Here is a 13,801-nt window from a genome sequence, read left to right as displayed (position 1 = left end):
GCCCCGCCGGCCGCCATCGTGGCCCCGCCCCTCACGGAGGCCCCGCCCCGCGCCTGCGCACCCGGCTCGGGGCGCTGAGGGCGGCAGGGCCGGGCCGGGAGGGGCCGGGTTCGCTCGGCTCGGCTCGGCTCGGCTCGGCTCGGTCCGGCGGCGGCCCCGACCCGGGATGTGGCGGCGCCCGGCTGGGCTCCTGCTCGTCTTCGCGGCCGCCACGGCCGCGCTGTGGCTGCTGTCGGTGCGGCTGAGCGCGGGGCAGACGCGCAGGTGGGTGTGGGCGGCCGGCGCTGCCCGTGTGTCCCTCCTTCCCCCGGGGCTGCCCGTGCGTCTCTCCCCTCGCAGGGCGCTGCGATTCCCGGCGGACCTGGAGGAGCTGCGGGATCTGGCCGAGGCGCTGCGGGACTACGAGCGACAGCACCGGGGCGCGGCGCTGGCCCTGTTCTGCGGCGCGTACCTGTACAAGCAGAGTTTCGCCATTCCCGGCTCCAGCCTCCTGGTACGGGGAGGGCGGCGCGGGGCGAGGGGCCGGGGACTCACGGATCGGGCAGGAGGAGCCGGAGGGACCCGACCGGGCCCGCACCTGAGCAGGAATAACCCTTAGTAGCAGTACGGGTCGGGGCTGACCTGCTGGAGAGCAGCTCTGCTGGGAAGGATCGGGGAGTGTTGGTGGATAATGTGCCCTGAGAGCCAGGAAGGTCAGTGGGACCCTGGAGAGCACCGGGAAGAGCGTTGCCAGCAGGTCGGGGAGTGATCCTGCCCCTCTGCTCAGCCCTGTGAGGCACAGCTGGAGTGCCAGGTCCAGATCTGGGCTCCTCAGGAAAAGAGAGACAAGGAGGAGAGGCTCCAGTGGAGGCCACAAAGAGGTGTAGCTGGAGCATCTCTCTGATGAGGGATGGTTAGTCTGGAGAATACTGAGAGGGGATCTCATTAATGCATGTAAATATCTCCAAGGGGTGTCAGAGGATGGTGCCAGACTCTGTTCAGTGGTGCCCAGCAACAGGACAAGGAGCAATGGCTATAAAGTAAAACAAAAGAAGTTTCACCTCAATGTGCAGAAGAACTTCTTTCCACAGAGGGTGGGAAAGCACTGTGAACAGCTGCCCAAGGGAGGGCAAAGTCTTCTCTGGAGACATCCCAAACCCACCTGTTCCTGTGTCACCTGCTCTGGGTGACCCTGCCTTGGCAGGCCCTTTGGACTGGATAATTTCCAGAGGCTCTTTCCAACCCTAACATTTCTGTGGTTCTGTGACACACTGTGTCCCCCAGGCCTCACTCCATGTTGTTCCCACAGAATGTCCTGGCTGGAGCACTCTTTGGGCCATGGATGGGGCTGGTGCTGTGCTCAGTGCTCACGTCTGTGGGAGCCACCCTCTGCTACCTGCTCTCTGCAGCTTTTGGCAAGCAGCTCATAGTCCACTTCTTCCCTGACAAGGTGGCTCTGCTGCAAGGGAAGGTAAGAACTGGCAGTTCTGCTGACAGCCACGATGGCCCTGGGCCAGGCTGCTCTTGGGGTGACAGTGAAAACAAGTGTGTGCAGGGGATGCTCCAGGCCTGATGAGGGCACAGTCTAGGAGCAGGATACTCTCTTGGAGCAAATCTGTTGGCAGAGGGGCTGTCAGGAAAATCCTGGATCCTAAGGAAAAGCAGATTTGAAATAAAGGAGGGTTTGGGAAGCACCTGTGCTCCAGAACTGCCTCCATCCATCCCATGCTGTATTGTACAATGGAGGTGGTTCTGCTCTTGACTTCTTGATCTTTTGTTCTGGTGAGATCCCATTTCCACCCCTTCTTTGAAGAGGGCTGGCTCACCATTAGGCTCCAGTACAGACATAATATTGCTGCTTTCCCTCAGTTCTGAGCTGATGTTACGCTGTGGGATGTTAGAAGAAAAATTCACTCTGGTATCGTGGCCATTTGAATGTTACTGCTGTTTGAGGAGCAGGAATGATATGGACTGTTTCTTTTGGCAGGTAGAAGAGAACAGGAGCTGCTTATTTTTCTTCTTGTTGTTCCTGAGGCTGTTCCCCATGACACCAAACTGGTTTCTGAACCTCTCGGCTCCCATTTTAAACATCCCCATGTCCCAATTCTTTCTCTCCGTTCTCATTGGTAAGGCCTGGGGACGTGGCCTGAGGGGACAGTGTAACACCGCTGCTCTTGGTATCACTGAGCCAGGGAGGGCAGAGCTGGGACTCTGACCCTTGGTCTGTTTCCTCTGCGCTGCCCTTGAGCATTCTGTAGGTGTCCCCAGTGCTGCAAATTTTGCTTTACACCTGGTTCTTTCTGTTACAAGCACAAACCCCTGTGTAGTGGCTGTAAATTAAAACACTGAGTTCCACCTCAACATGAGGAAGAACTTTCCATGGAGGGTGGCAGAGCACTGGAACAGCTGCCCAGGGAGAGCATGGCGTCTCCTTCTCTGGAAACGTTCTAAATTCCCCTGGACACATTCCTGTGTCACCTGCTCTGGGTAACCCTGCCTTAGCAGGAGGGGTTGGACTGGATGATCTCCAGAAGTCCTTCCAACCCTAACAATTCTGTGATTTCTGTGTCTGGCTTTGGGCATATTTAGCTAGTTTTCTCTAGGGGGAAACTAACAGCTTTTTTCTGCTCTGATTCCTTCAGGCCTTACACCATATAATTTCATCTGTGTGCAGACAGGGGCCATTCTGTCCCAAATCACCTCTCTGGACGCCATCTTCTCCTGGGACACACTGCTCAAGCTGCTGGCCATGGCTGTGGCTGCACTGATTCCAGGGACCCTCATCAAGAGATACAGCAAGAAACACCTGAAGCTGGATGGCAACAAGCAAGCTCAGACACTAAATGGCAGAAAGAGCTTGTGATGGCTTAGGTGCCCCAGTTTTGGGGTAAAAGCTGCAGGACTCTTCCCAGGGGTTATATTCTGCATGTTCTGTGTCACCAAGGACAGTGGCAATTTTTAATCATCCTTCTCATCTCGGAGGAGGCGTCCGTTCTTATTTTTAATGAATGTTTATCTGTGCATGTACCTGCACTGAGAGAGAGATAGAGGGGCTTTGTGAACACTCAGTTAATTTGCCTGTTTCATTTTAAATCAGTCTCCTGTGTTCTGAGGCTGTGGGGAATAAAAGGAGGATCATTGGCATCCTGTGAGGAAGGCAAACCAGAACCCAGCTGTGGATCACTGGCCAAGCACAACCCTGCAGGCAGTAGGCAGGCCCTGCTCCCTCCAACTCCAGACAGATTTAGCATTTTTGGCCTGAAATGATGAGCCATGTGCTCCTGTGCTCCAGTGCAGCTGTACAAGCACCAAGTTGAGAAAATAATGGTGTTTCAGGGTGCAGCTGTAGAAGATTCTTCTTTGATTCCCACATTAAACCGGCACAGTCTGCAGAAAAATGCTCAGGATTTGAGCTGCCTGAATCATTCATGTCAGAGCACTTGAGACTGCTTCTCTGGTCTGCCAGTGGCTGCTACGCCCCATAAAGCATAAAGGGGAAAAGAACAGGAATGGATGTGCCTGACTGGCAGAGATTTGTCCTTGAAAAGCACCTTGAAACCCACACATCTGCTCCTGTGTAACTAGGAGGATTCAAAATAGAGTTGGGCTCTGTCCCAGTTGTGGGGAACATAGGATACCAGAATGGTTTGGGTTGGAAGGGATCCTAAAGCCCATCCTGCTTCACCCCCTGTCATGGGCAGGGACACTTCCACTATCCCAGGTTGCTCTAAGCCCTGTCCAGCCTGGCCTGGGACACTTTCAGGGATCCAGGGTCAACCACAGCTTCTCTGGGCAACCTGTGCCAGGGCCTCAGCACCCTCCTCCCCCCAGAATGATACTCTGCTCTTGGGGTTTTGGTATTTGCTCTCCATGAGGAGATCCACTTGGAGGATAAAGTAACCTTCCAGGTATGGAAAGGGGCAGATGGCAGACCCCAGAGCAAGGCTTCATGACATCATCCTAAAGTCCATGAGAACCCACTCCCAGATCACCAGACCAGCCTGCAGCATTGAAGTACACTGGCTTTTTATTCCATGCATTGTTTGCTTTGATAGTCATTCTTGTTTCCATCACTGTACACTGGTCAATACAAAAAAAAATCAAGTTTGTCTCAGGAATCCACAGAGCAGGGAGGAGGGGATGAACACTACTGGACAGGGCCAAGATGAAATGGGTACTTAACACGACAGTGGGGAGGGCAACATTCAGCTCTGGGAGAAAATCTAGGCTAGTGTTCAGGAGCTGTCAGCAGCCACGAGAACTGGATCAGGGTACTCGGGATGCTGGAAAGGAAACCCACAGTTTACTCCGGCCCTGGAATGCGGTGTTACTACAAGGAGTAAGCAGGCTCACCTACACCTCTCAACCCCAGACCCTGCCAGGAGAGGAAGTGCAAGGAACCGCAGCAGAGGTGCCCATACAGCAATGTGGGGACTGTGTCTGTGCAATCCCAGGGAGGTGTCACTAAGGAAAATCCTACAAACCCCCCCAGAACTGACAGCAACCATCCCGGGAATGTGGAGGTGCTGAGCCAGCTCTGCCCACACACAGTGAGGCCATGGGACATGAGTGCAGGGGAGGCTGGGGTGGCACCTCCATGGGCGGGGCAAGGGGCTGCCCTAGTGGCATTCCCAGAGGGATGCAGGGTCAGGAGCAGCGGGAGGAGCAGCGACACTGGACTGGAACAGTGCAATGACCCAGGGGTGTGAGAATAGAGCTAAATGTGGCAGGCTGGTGGGGGCAGCTCTGCTTGCCCAGGCTGCAGAGCAGGCCAGCATGTCCCCAGGCGAGGATGGGGAGGGATCAGCTGCATCCAGGACAGCTGGCCCAGAAGGGTCTCAAAATCCCAAACACCAAAACTCTGCAAGTCCAGTGGAGCTTCATCCCATAGTGGAGCCTACAAAGAGACCACAGGTACCCAAATCCCTCTGGAATCTGTCAGGGACTGGATCACCACAGGCCAGAGGACCTGGGGACAGTGACAGGCCTGAGCTGGAGGCAGCTCTGCTTTGGGGCTGTTTGTGGGACTGCCTAAGGATACCAGTGCTGCGCATGGGTCTCCCAGAGCCTGCCAGGTCTCAGCAGAGTCTATCCAGGGGCACAGGGCTTGGCATCCTCTGATAGAGACACCTGATGGCAGTTCTCCACCTCTCTTTGCACCACAAGGTGTTACGTGCACACAGTTCTCCACTGCTAAATTCCACACCTTGGCTTCCAGCCTCCTGAGTAACCATCTGCACCTCCAAACCCCCTCTCACACCACAACGGCAAAGCCATCTCTGGCCCTGCCAGTTCCTCCTGCCACTGGCCAAGAGACAAAGAACATTGGGGAGAAGAAACAAAGGGTGGGAAGAGAGAGGGAAGGAGCCAGGAAAGAGCTTCTCTCCTCACAGCGTTCTGCCTCTGCCCAGAGCAGGGTGAGCACATCTCACTCCCTCTCCAGCAGCCTGTTTGGTCCTGCTCAGGTGATCCACTACATGGACCCGCTGCCCAGGGCAACTGCCCTCCTCCCTGACATCGTTTTGGATGCTCTAGCCAGGGAACTCTTGTCACAGTTATTCACTTTGTGATCAATTCAAAAGCCCCTCACTCCCTGACCACCCTTCCCACATTCCCACCAGTTCAGTGGCTGCCAACCATCATGCCAACATGAGCAAACTGCAGCTCTGCCCACGAGGAACCTGACTGCAGCCATCCACCCCTCTCTGTTCTCTGTCCTGGAGTAACAGCATCCCTGGAAATCACGAGAGGCAGCAACTCCTGACAGCCACTGAGCCCAGCCCTGCTCCCACCCCTCTGGCGAGCAGGGAGAAGGTAACATCACACACAGAGATTACAATTGTGCTAGCGGTGAAGCCAACCTTCTGATCTACAGAAATGATAATAAATAATAAAATAACGTCATAACTTAAGATCTGTCTGTAGTCCAGCTACAAAATTTAAAAATATGGGATAATTTAACTCATACAATACTGCTCTCTGTATAAGTAAGACATTTTCCTTCACTTTGCCATGAGGCTATAAATTACCACAGTTAAGTTCAAACCAATATTTTAACATAAAATGTAAACAAACAAAGCAACAGAAGTACCTGTCCATGGTCCATTCCTGCCATTCACCTCTGGCCAGCCATGCCAGCCAGCACACTGGGAAGGGCAGAGGGAGAGCTCTTGCAGGGACATCAACTAAAGAAGGGGGGGAACGTGCTCTATCGTTTTGTTCTCTTTCAATATTGTTTTAGAAGAGTAGTGTTTGAAGGGAAGGCACTATGAGTTCTATCAGAAAACAAATTTTTCTCATCTGCCAATGCCTCAGCCTGTCACATACCAGTACTATCCTCACTTGCACCTGCAGAGTTTCAGCTTGGAGGAGAAACAGAGGCCTCGGGACACACCCGAGACACAGCAGTGCCACGGCCATATCAGGATTCCCCGCACAAGGCCTGCCATGAAGGACAGGCAGCTGCTAATGCTTCCAAGAATGTACAGTGAATAAGGAGACAGGGCAGGGCTGATGCTCTTAGCCAGGCCAGCAATTCCCAGTCTTCCCCCTCAACACACAGCCCTCTGCTGGTTCTTGATGCTGCTGTAGGTGAGAGGCTGCTTCTCCCAGTCCACTCCAGGCGTCTCCAGCGTACTCCCCAGAAGTGCTCGGGCTCTGCAGAATGTGCTTTCCATGCTTTGCAAGTCCTTGCTTGGCCAACACTGAGTTGATTGATTTCTTTGACTGACTGAAACAGACAGGAGGTAAGAGGAGGAAGTAAACTGGGAAATGGCACACTGCATCTGAGAGAGGTTTTCCTGCTCAGCTGGAGGTTGACACTCCCAGAGTGAAGCAAGGACGGTGGTAAGAAGTGCTCTGATACCAATTCTCGAGAGGACGAGGTTAGAATACATTTGCAGGATCTCACAACAAAATGCTGATTAAAAAAAGAAACTAAAAATCCTTAAAATAAAACCCATCATTACATTCCTGGGGATGTATCGACTCAGAAGACCCGGGTTGTTAGCACCTCTATACCAGTTTTCTCCAGGAACATGTCCACCTTCTGATTAAAAATGACCCAGCTGGTTATACTGAAAACACTTTGTTCACAGGTGACCCTACAGTCAGGTCTTTTTCTGCTTTTCCTCATTTGATAAGACTGAGTGGTTTAGTTTTCTTGATCTGTTCTCCAATCTTCAGGGCCATGAGGCCTGGTCCCCTGTGCAAGCAGCAAGAGAATCCCCCACGTCTGTACACAAAGCTGTCCAGGCAGGACTCCCAGGATGTTTCTCCATAGTGTGCTTGCTTTCTGAACTTTTTTTTTGCAACAAGTCTGTGTGTCTATAAATACAATCCACTCTTTACAGTAAAAAGTGTTAAAATGTCAAAAAAATAAATATCCATGTTACAGTAACTAGATTATTCAATAAAATACATCCCTGCCATTCTTGATTGAAATGCTCAAAGAGAATTAATTTCATTTGGACGTTTTCCAGAGATTCGGGTTATTGCAAATCACTCCTGGGGTGGGAAGGAGAAGCATCTTCTCTTCCTGTAAAGTGTGATGAAGGGGAATGAAGTGGAATCTCAGGGAAATCAAAATGCCAGTACCAGGAAGCTTTGGGGGAGATCTGTATTACCAAGTAGCAGAGCTGCAGGGCTTATTGGTCCTGACTGTGGCATCAGAACACTCCCCTTCAGAAGAGTCACAGTCTGATTCTCCAAACTGTGGTGGGTTCTGCAAGACAAAAGGAAAGGGGGAGACTTGAGCACCATTCCTATACTGCACATCACCCACACATCCCAGTCTGTCACAGCAGCCAGGGAAAGGTCACCACCTGCAGAGGAGGAGAGTGGCACACATGGGAGAGGGCACAGCACACGACTGCCCCACCAAAGGTCACTTGTCTCCCCTAAGAGAGGGGACAGCACAGAAATACCTGGTCAGAGCACTCCCAAACACAGGGTTATGAGGAGATTGTGCAGCAGACTCTCCCTACCCCTCCCAAACACTTGAAAGGCAGAGAAAGGAAGAAAGTCATCCCAGCTTTGTCAGCAAAGCTGCTGATGGATATGTCTGAGGCAGTTTATATCCACTCCAGTTCATTATGTATTTTTATCCCACGTAATGCAACTGCAAATCTGATGGGCTCCCAAGATCACACTCATCTTGACCAGCACATTATGTTCAGCTTTGTTTGTGCTGCTTTCCCCCACCCACTCTTCTGCCAAGCAGGAGGAAGATTGGGTACTGCAGCAGTTGCTTTGCCATAGTACACCTACCACATCATTTTCTAGGCAGTGTTCCAACTTTCTGGCTCTTGGATTCCTTTCCATAACATTTTTGCAGTTTTTTTCCACTGAGTGGAAGGACAAGGGGATAACCAACTCACCTCACAGCTGTGTTCATCTGCACAAAGTTTGCCCAGAGACATCTGAGTCTTGACCCTCCGCACAGCACACTCTTTGTCCGAAAGCCCATCCGACTGCGTGGAGATTTCAATGGGGATCTCTGGAGTCTGGGACAACATGTCCTCCAGCTTCTCAACCAGCTCATCCTCCAGCTTGGTGGCCAGCTCATCCGGGCTGTTCGAGTGGTCGCTTGTGTTCCCCTCCTCTCCATCCGACACAGAGAAGTTCTCAGAGCTGAAGGTCGAGTAGGACTGGCAGCTACTGATGCAGCGGTGGGGTCTGAAAACAGGGAGAAGTTCAATGTTCACCTGGGATGACAGTCACAGGGAACTTCCTGGGTGCTGTGTTCACTGCTCTGCTACACCAGGCATTGTGGACTGCCTTCCACATCCTGGAGCTACAGAATTCTACCCTTTCTGAATGATACAGTTCAAGACCTGCATCTTTAAATTCATCTCTTCTTATTTGGTCCTGTCTGATATGTCCATATTAGCTGATCTGCCCTGAATCATATTTTTCTTTGACAGTGCATGTTCCTAAAGTGCAAGGCTGTACTGTGGAGTTCTGTTTAATATTTTTATTGATGACATGAATGAAGGTATTGAGTCTTTCATTAGTAAATTTGCAGATGACACTAAGCTGGGAGCGTGTGTCTATCTGTTGGAAGGTCGGATGGCTCTGCAGGGACACCTGGAACAGTTGAATGGATGGGAAGAGTCAGATGGGATGAAGTTTAATAAATCCAAGTGCCAAGTCCTGCATTTTGCCCACAATAACCCCATGCAATGCTATAGGCTGGGGACGGTGCGGCTGGACAGTGCCCAGGCAGAAAGGGACCTGGGGTCGACAGCCGACTGAACTTGAGCCAGCAGTGTGCCCTGGTGGCCAAGAAGGCCAATGGCTCCTGACCTGTATCAGGACTAGTGTGGCCAGCAGGACCAGGGGGGTCCTTTTTCCCCTGTACCCAGCACTGGTGAGGCCACACCTTGAGGGCTGTGTCCAGTTCTGGCCCTTCAGTTTTGGAAGGACGTTGAGATGGTCAAAATCGTCCAGAGGAGGCAACGGGGCTGGTGAGGGGCTTGGAACACAAACCCTGTGAGGAATGACTGAGGGAGCTGGGGGTGCTCAGCCTGGAGAAGAGGAGGCTCAGAGGTGACCTTATCACTCTCTGCAACTCCCTGAAAGGCAGTTGTAGTCAGGTGGGGGTTGGTCTCTTTTTCTAAGCAGCAACTATCAGAACGAGAGGACAAACTCTTAAGCTGCGCCAAGGGAAATTTAGGTTGGATGTTAGGAAAAAGTATTTTACGGAAAGAATGATAAAATACTGGAATTGTCTGCCCAGGGAAGTGGTGGAGCCACCATCCCTAAATGGGTTTAAAAAAAGATTGGATGTGGCATTCAGTGCCATAGTTTAGTTGAGGTATTAGGGTGTGAGTTGGACTTGATGATCTTAAAGGTCTCTTCCAACCCAGTGACTCTGTGAGTTCAAGCTAACTCCCCTGGGAATACCTGCATCACTCGGCAGCCATCCCAAAAGCCAGGCAGGATTTAGGACCATCCACTCAAGAAATAAGCTCACACTTACTTGACCACAGAAATGGCCTTGTGCCAGGATTCAACAGCAGTAGCACAACACATCAGCTGATGGAACATGTCAGGAGACCCACAACTGGGCATCATATGAACAGGCAACTTGTCCTCCTAATCTTCCAAGTTAGTAAATCACAGAGGAAACAATATCCCACAGGAACTGTATGAATCACATAGCTCACCCAGCCCAGCATTCTGCCCTCAACCCCAGGCAGGAAGGAATAATCTGGGAGAAGTATGAGAACAGGCTATGCAGACAGAGCCTGCTTTCTCCTGGCAGCTCTTCCTGGCCTGTACCATTCAGCAGATGTGAGTTCCGAGCAGAAGCTCAAACCCAGATGACAATGCTAACAGTCACTGATGGATCCATACTCCAGAAATTTTGCACTTATGGCTCTTCATGCTCTGATTTCCACAGCACACCTTGACAATGAGCTGCACATCTGAAAATGTTCTGGATGGAAAAAGCGCTTCCTTTGGTTCATTTTAAAGCACTTTTCGCTTCACTGGCTGCCCCTAATATGAATGTGAAGAATCGTTCCTTGTCTATTTTCTCCACATAAATTACAATTTTATGCACCTCTGGTGTTGCCTTTCCTCCTGCTAGAGAAACATTTCACACAGGTTTAATCCCTTCTTCTATGGAAACCATCCCTAACCACTCTTGTCACACTTTTCAGTACCTTTCCAAAATTTACTGTGGTCTTTGAGCTGGGGCAATGAAGGGAGCATTAGGATTTAAGCTTCAGGTGTGCTGCAGATGCACACCACAGGAGACAAGATCTTATTTTCTTCTCTGCTCATTTGAATCAAACCTTTAACCTGTTTGCCTACTGGATCACTCCTGCACTGGAAGCAGCTGCTTTCATCAAGCTACAGCACCAAGCCTATGATGTCTTTCCTGAGCGCAGTACTGTAAATCCTGCTGTTCCCCAGGCTTATGTAGGAACACTCCCCCTAAGTCTTATTTTACAGGCAACACCATCAAATTTGATCTGCTGTTGTCACTTAGCTCTGCAATCTTATCTGAAATCAGCTACAAAGGTGCTGGGCTGGAGTCTTACCCACTGCAAACAATTAATAAACAACACTGGGAGTAGCCCACAAAGGGTTCCCACATCCACTTTGTCTGATCCTGGTGAAACAGATGCAGCAGCTCATTTACAGAGGCAGAATAATGTTATCAAGTGTGATCAAGTTGTGCTGCAAACAGCCTGCAGGAAAGCCAGCAGGAAGGCTGGGCCAGAGAGAACATCTCAGGATGGGCTGGAACAGTGAGTGGACATGAGGGATCAGCTAAGGGTGGATGGGACACACTGAATGGGATTCTGCTCTTTTGCCAGCACCTTCACCAGTTTCAGTGCTGGTGTGCAGGCGCTATGAGAGTTCTCCTCAGTTTTGTCCCACCAAAGAGAGATTAGAGTGAATTCACCTTTTACCTTTGTCTACGAGGAAACTCCACTTCACTGTCAACTTCGCCCTCTTCCTCTTCTGATGACTCATCCCCGCTCTGGCAGAAAACAAGGAGAAAAAGAGTGTCACGTTTGGGGAAGTCCAAACACACCTGACCCTTGGTCCTTCAGGACTAAGGCACTGCAAAACAGTGCAAAAATCTACAGACTGCAAGAATCTAGACCAGAAAACAGCCTGGGTGTCAGGAACACTGACTCAGACATTGCCAGCCAGGAGGTTGTTTCAGACAGCCTCAAGGCTGCTATTCCCAAATCTGGAGTGACTGACTGGGAAATACACTGGAGTATTTTAGCAGGTATGGAGTACAGAATGTACAGATCCTCACTAAAGCAAATCAAGTAATGAGTATCACATGGAAACCCACATAAATTATGGAGCTGATTTGGTGTTCTTGGCTTTACCCTCTTCTACCACAGCCCATCAACAGGGCAGGATGGAGGATGACACAGCCTTTGCCATTAGGTTTCACCAACTAGGAGAACTTGGGATTTGTTTCATGCCTCAGTGAGCACAGAGCCTTTTATTCTCCTTCTCCCATCCAAATTTACCCCAACAATGTTGTTTTTTTACAGCCTCCTTCTATTCCATCCAACCTGTCAGCCCCCCATTCAGATTAAGCCTTTATCTCATCCCATCCCCTTGTCTTACAAGGTCCTAGTCCCATCATGCTGGGGCCAAATCACACTCTTGTTCTGGTAATTACACTATTTTCCTTGACTTTTGTAGCCAGGCTCAGTTTTCCTGCTCTTTGAATTCAGACTAGTTCTTATTTCTCCCACCTGGATGGAAGCAGAAGGAACAAAGAGCTGCTTCTGTACAACTGTGTTATGATCTCCCTTTAACTCTTGCAAAATCTTCAGAAAATACATGCCTTTCAGTGTAGGGGGACAATTTCTGGCAGGTGCAGCAAAAGGGATGTCCTCAAGACCATGGCAAATGTTGAATCTTTGCCCTGAGACACAGCAGGACCACAGATTCTCAAAGAAACTCTCATGTGGTATTACAGAACAATTTAAAGAATGCATTTATTCCTTCCTTTGGAGAATGGCTTGAAAGCATTTTGAGACTGTTTCAACATCAAAAATTCAGCAGAACAAGCTGCAACTCAAACCAATGGCGAAACTGCACGTAACAGAACCAGGCCCTACCAAAACCACATCTTCAAACCCCAGTGCTCCATCCTCACCTTTTGGAGGGATCTTGCTTTGCAGGGCAGCCCTGAGGAAGCCAAGTGCTGGGGAGTGCCCAGGGCGGACACCGCCGTGCCCTGCTCCTCCAGCTTCTCCATGAACTGCGCGCTCTCGTAGAGGGACGCGGATGCGGGGGACTGGGGGCGGCTCCCCCCTGGTTCCACGGACGCCATCTGTGCCTGGCCACTGTCCTCATCCCTGCACTGCAGGCAGGGGTCGTAGGGATCCGCCTGGCAGCACTCCCAGCGCTGGGCCGTGCTGTCCTTGGTGTCCAGGCCGCGGCGGCAGTCGGCCTCCATGGCGGTGGAGATGAGGTCGGGGCTGGAGCCGGACACGCGGCGCTGGGCGTGGTTGCTGAGGGGGCTGCGCAGCGCGGCCGCGGGGCCGAAGTACCGCAGGTTGTTGGCGCAGGTGGCGATGTCCTGCCCGTGGGCGTGCAGCCGCGAGTGCTGCCCGTGGGGACTGTGGCCGGGCTGCTGCGGCGCTCCGGGGGCGTGGGGAGGGCCAGGCTGGGGGCCATCATCTTGCGCTGGCTGGTTTTTCAAGATCCCTGCAAATTCATTGTAGCTGCCCTTGCTGTTCCCCCGGCGGTGCCGGGGCTTGCTGCGGTACCGGCTTTTGCCACTCAGGGTTGACATCTTGGGACTTCCTGAGACTGGGGAGCCATTGGATGCTGCTTCTGTGCTGGGTATGCCCTCTGACTTCAGTAGATCTGGCCTGGGAGACAAGGAGAAGAAGTTACATGTCAAGCCACAAAGAAAGAAGTGACGCTGGCCCAGAGCCAGGATGAAGAGGCAGCTAGAGCCAAAAGCACTCTCTGCTTCCTAAAATCTACAGGCTGCCTTCCCCTTGAGCTGCTTGACTCCTGCATTTTGATCCCTGTAATTCTCTCCACTCAATGTCCTTTTCATTCAGCCCATCCTGCTCTACACTCCTGTCTTGCTGTTTTTTCCAATAACTGTCACACACTTTCCTTTTCCGCTCTTATTTTGATGTTCTCTCCCAAAATAGCTCCCTCTCAAGGACCTTGGGGTAGAGCATGGCTCTGACTCTGTGCATGTGCAATGGTGGTGATCAGGCTGCTTAACTAAGAGCCATGTGGGGATATTAATTCAGAAGTGATTATTCACTTGTAATCAGGACTAACTCCTGGAAATCCCAAAAAAGTAAAG

General features: G+C 51.3%; 2 protein-coding genes across 15 annotated transcripts in view; one reads left to right on the top strand and one right to left on the bottom strand.

The window, feature by feature from the left end:
* Positions 1-101: 101 nt before the first annotated feature.
* On the top strand, positions 102-3,386 carry TMEM41A (transmembrane protein 41A). Of its 2 annotated transcripts, none has more exons than XM_053952154.1 (5): positions 102-264; positions 340-493; positions 1,289-1,450; positions 1,967-2,105; positions 2,654-3,386. In XM_053952154.1, the coding sequence occupies exons 1-5, from the start codon at positions 167-169 to the stop codon at positions 2,848-2,850; spliced, it is 750 nt and encodes a 249-aa protein (XP_053808129.1). In that variant the 5' UTR covers positions 102-166; the 3' UTR covers positions 2,851-3,386. The 2 variants fall into 2 exon arrangements, with proteins under 2 accessions (XP_053808129.1, XP_053808128.1); XM_053952153.1 differs by having other exon boundaries at positions 105-264; positions 2,622-3,386.
* A 3,299-nt stretch (positions 3,387-6,685) lies between these two features.
* MAP3K13 (mitogen-activated protein kinase kinase kinase 13) overlaps positions 6,686-13,801 on the bottom strand; it is a 69,891-nt gene continuing 62,775 nt past the window's right edge. For 12 of the 13 annotated variants that reach the window (XM_053952142.1, XM_053952145.1, XM_053952143.1 and 9 more), the window contains 5 exons: positions 12,626-13,346; positions 11,406-11,476; positions 8,358-8,655; positions 7,605-7,702; positions 6,686-7,516 (listed from right to left, as the gene is read on the bottom strand). In XM_053952142.1, the coding sequence (XP_053808117.1) occupies positions 7,480-7,516; positions 7,605-7,702; positions 8,358-8,655; positions 11,406-11,476; positions 12,626-13,346 (1,225 nt within the window). In that variant the 3' untranslated portion in view covers positions 6,686-7,479. Of the gene's footprint in view, positions 7,703-8,357; positions 8,656-11,405; positions 11,477-12,625; positions 13,347-13,801 lie in introns of all 13 variants that reach the window. The other variant, XM_053952148.1, reaches the window with a different exon arrangement.

Source organism: Vidua chalybeata, chromosome 10 (assembly GCF_026979565.1).
Source record: "Vidua chalybeata isolate OUT-0048 chromosome 10, bVidCha1 merged haplotype, whole genome shotgun sequence".
In the NCBI taxonomy this organism is placed as follows: Eukaryota; Metazoa; Chordata; class Aves; order Passeriformes; family Viduidae; genus Vidua; species Vidua chalybeata.
Note: the sequence above shows the minus strand (reverse complement) of the source record. Positions and strands in the feature narration are given on the sequence as shown.

Bases quoted from the DNA above. Each gene is read 5' to 3' on its own strand.
- TMEM41A (XM_053952153.1), top strand. From the start codon at position 167: ATGTGGCGGCGCCCGGCTGGGCTCCTGCTCGTCTTCGCGGCCGCCACG. The intron at 494-1,288 runs GTACGGGGAGGG...TTGTTCCCACAG, and splicing joins TTCCCGGCTCCAGCCTCCTG to AATGTCCTGGCTGGAGCACT. The intron at 2,106-2,621 runs GTAAGGCCTGGG...TGATTCCTTCAG, and splicing joins CTTTCTCTCCGTTCTCATTG to GCCTTACACCATATAATTTC.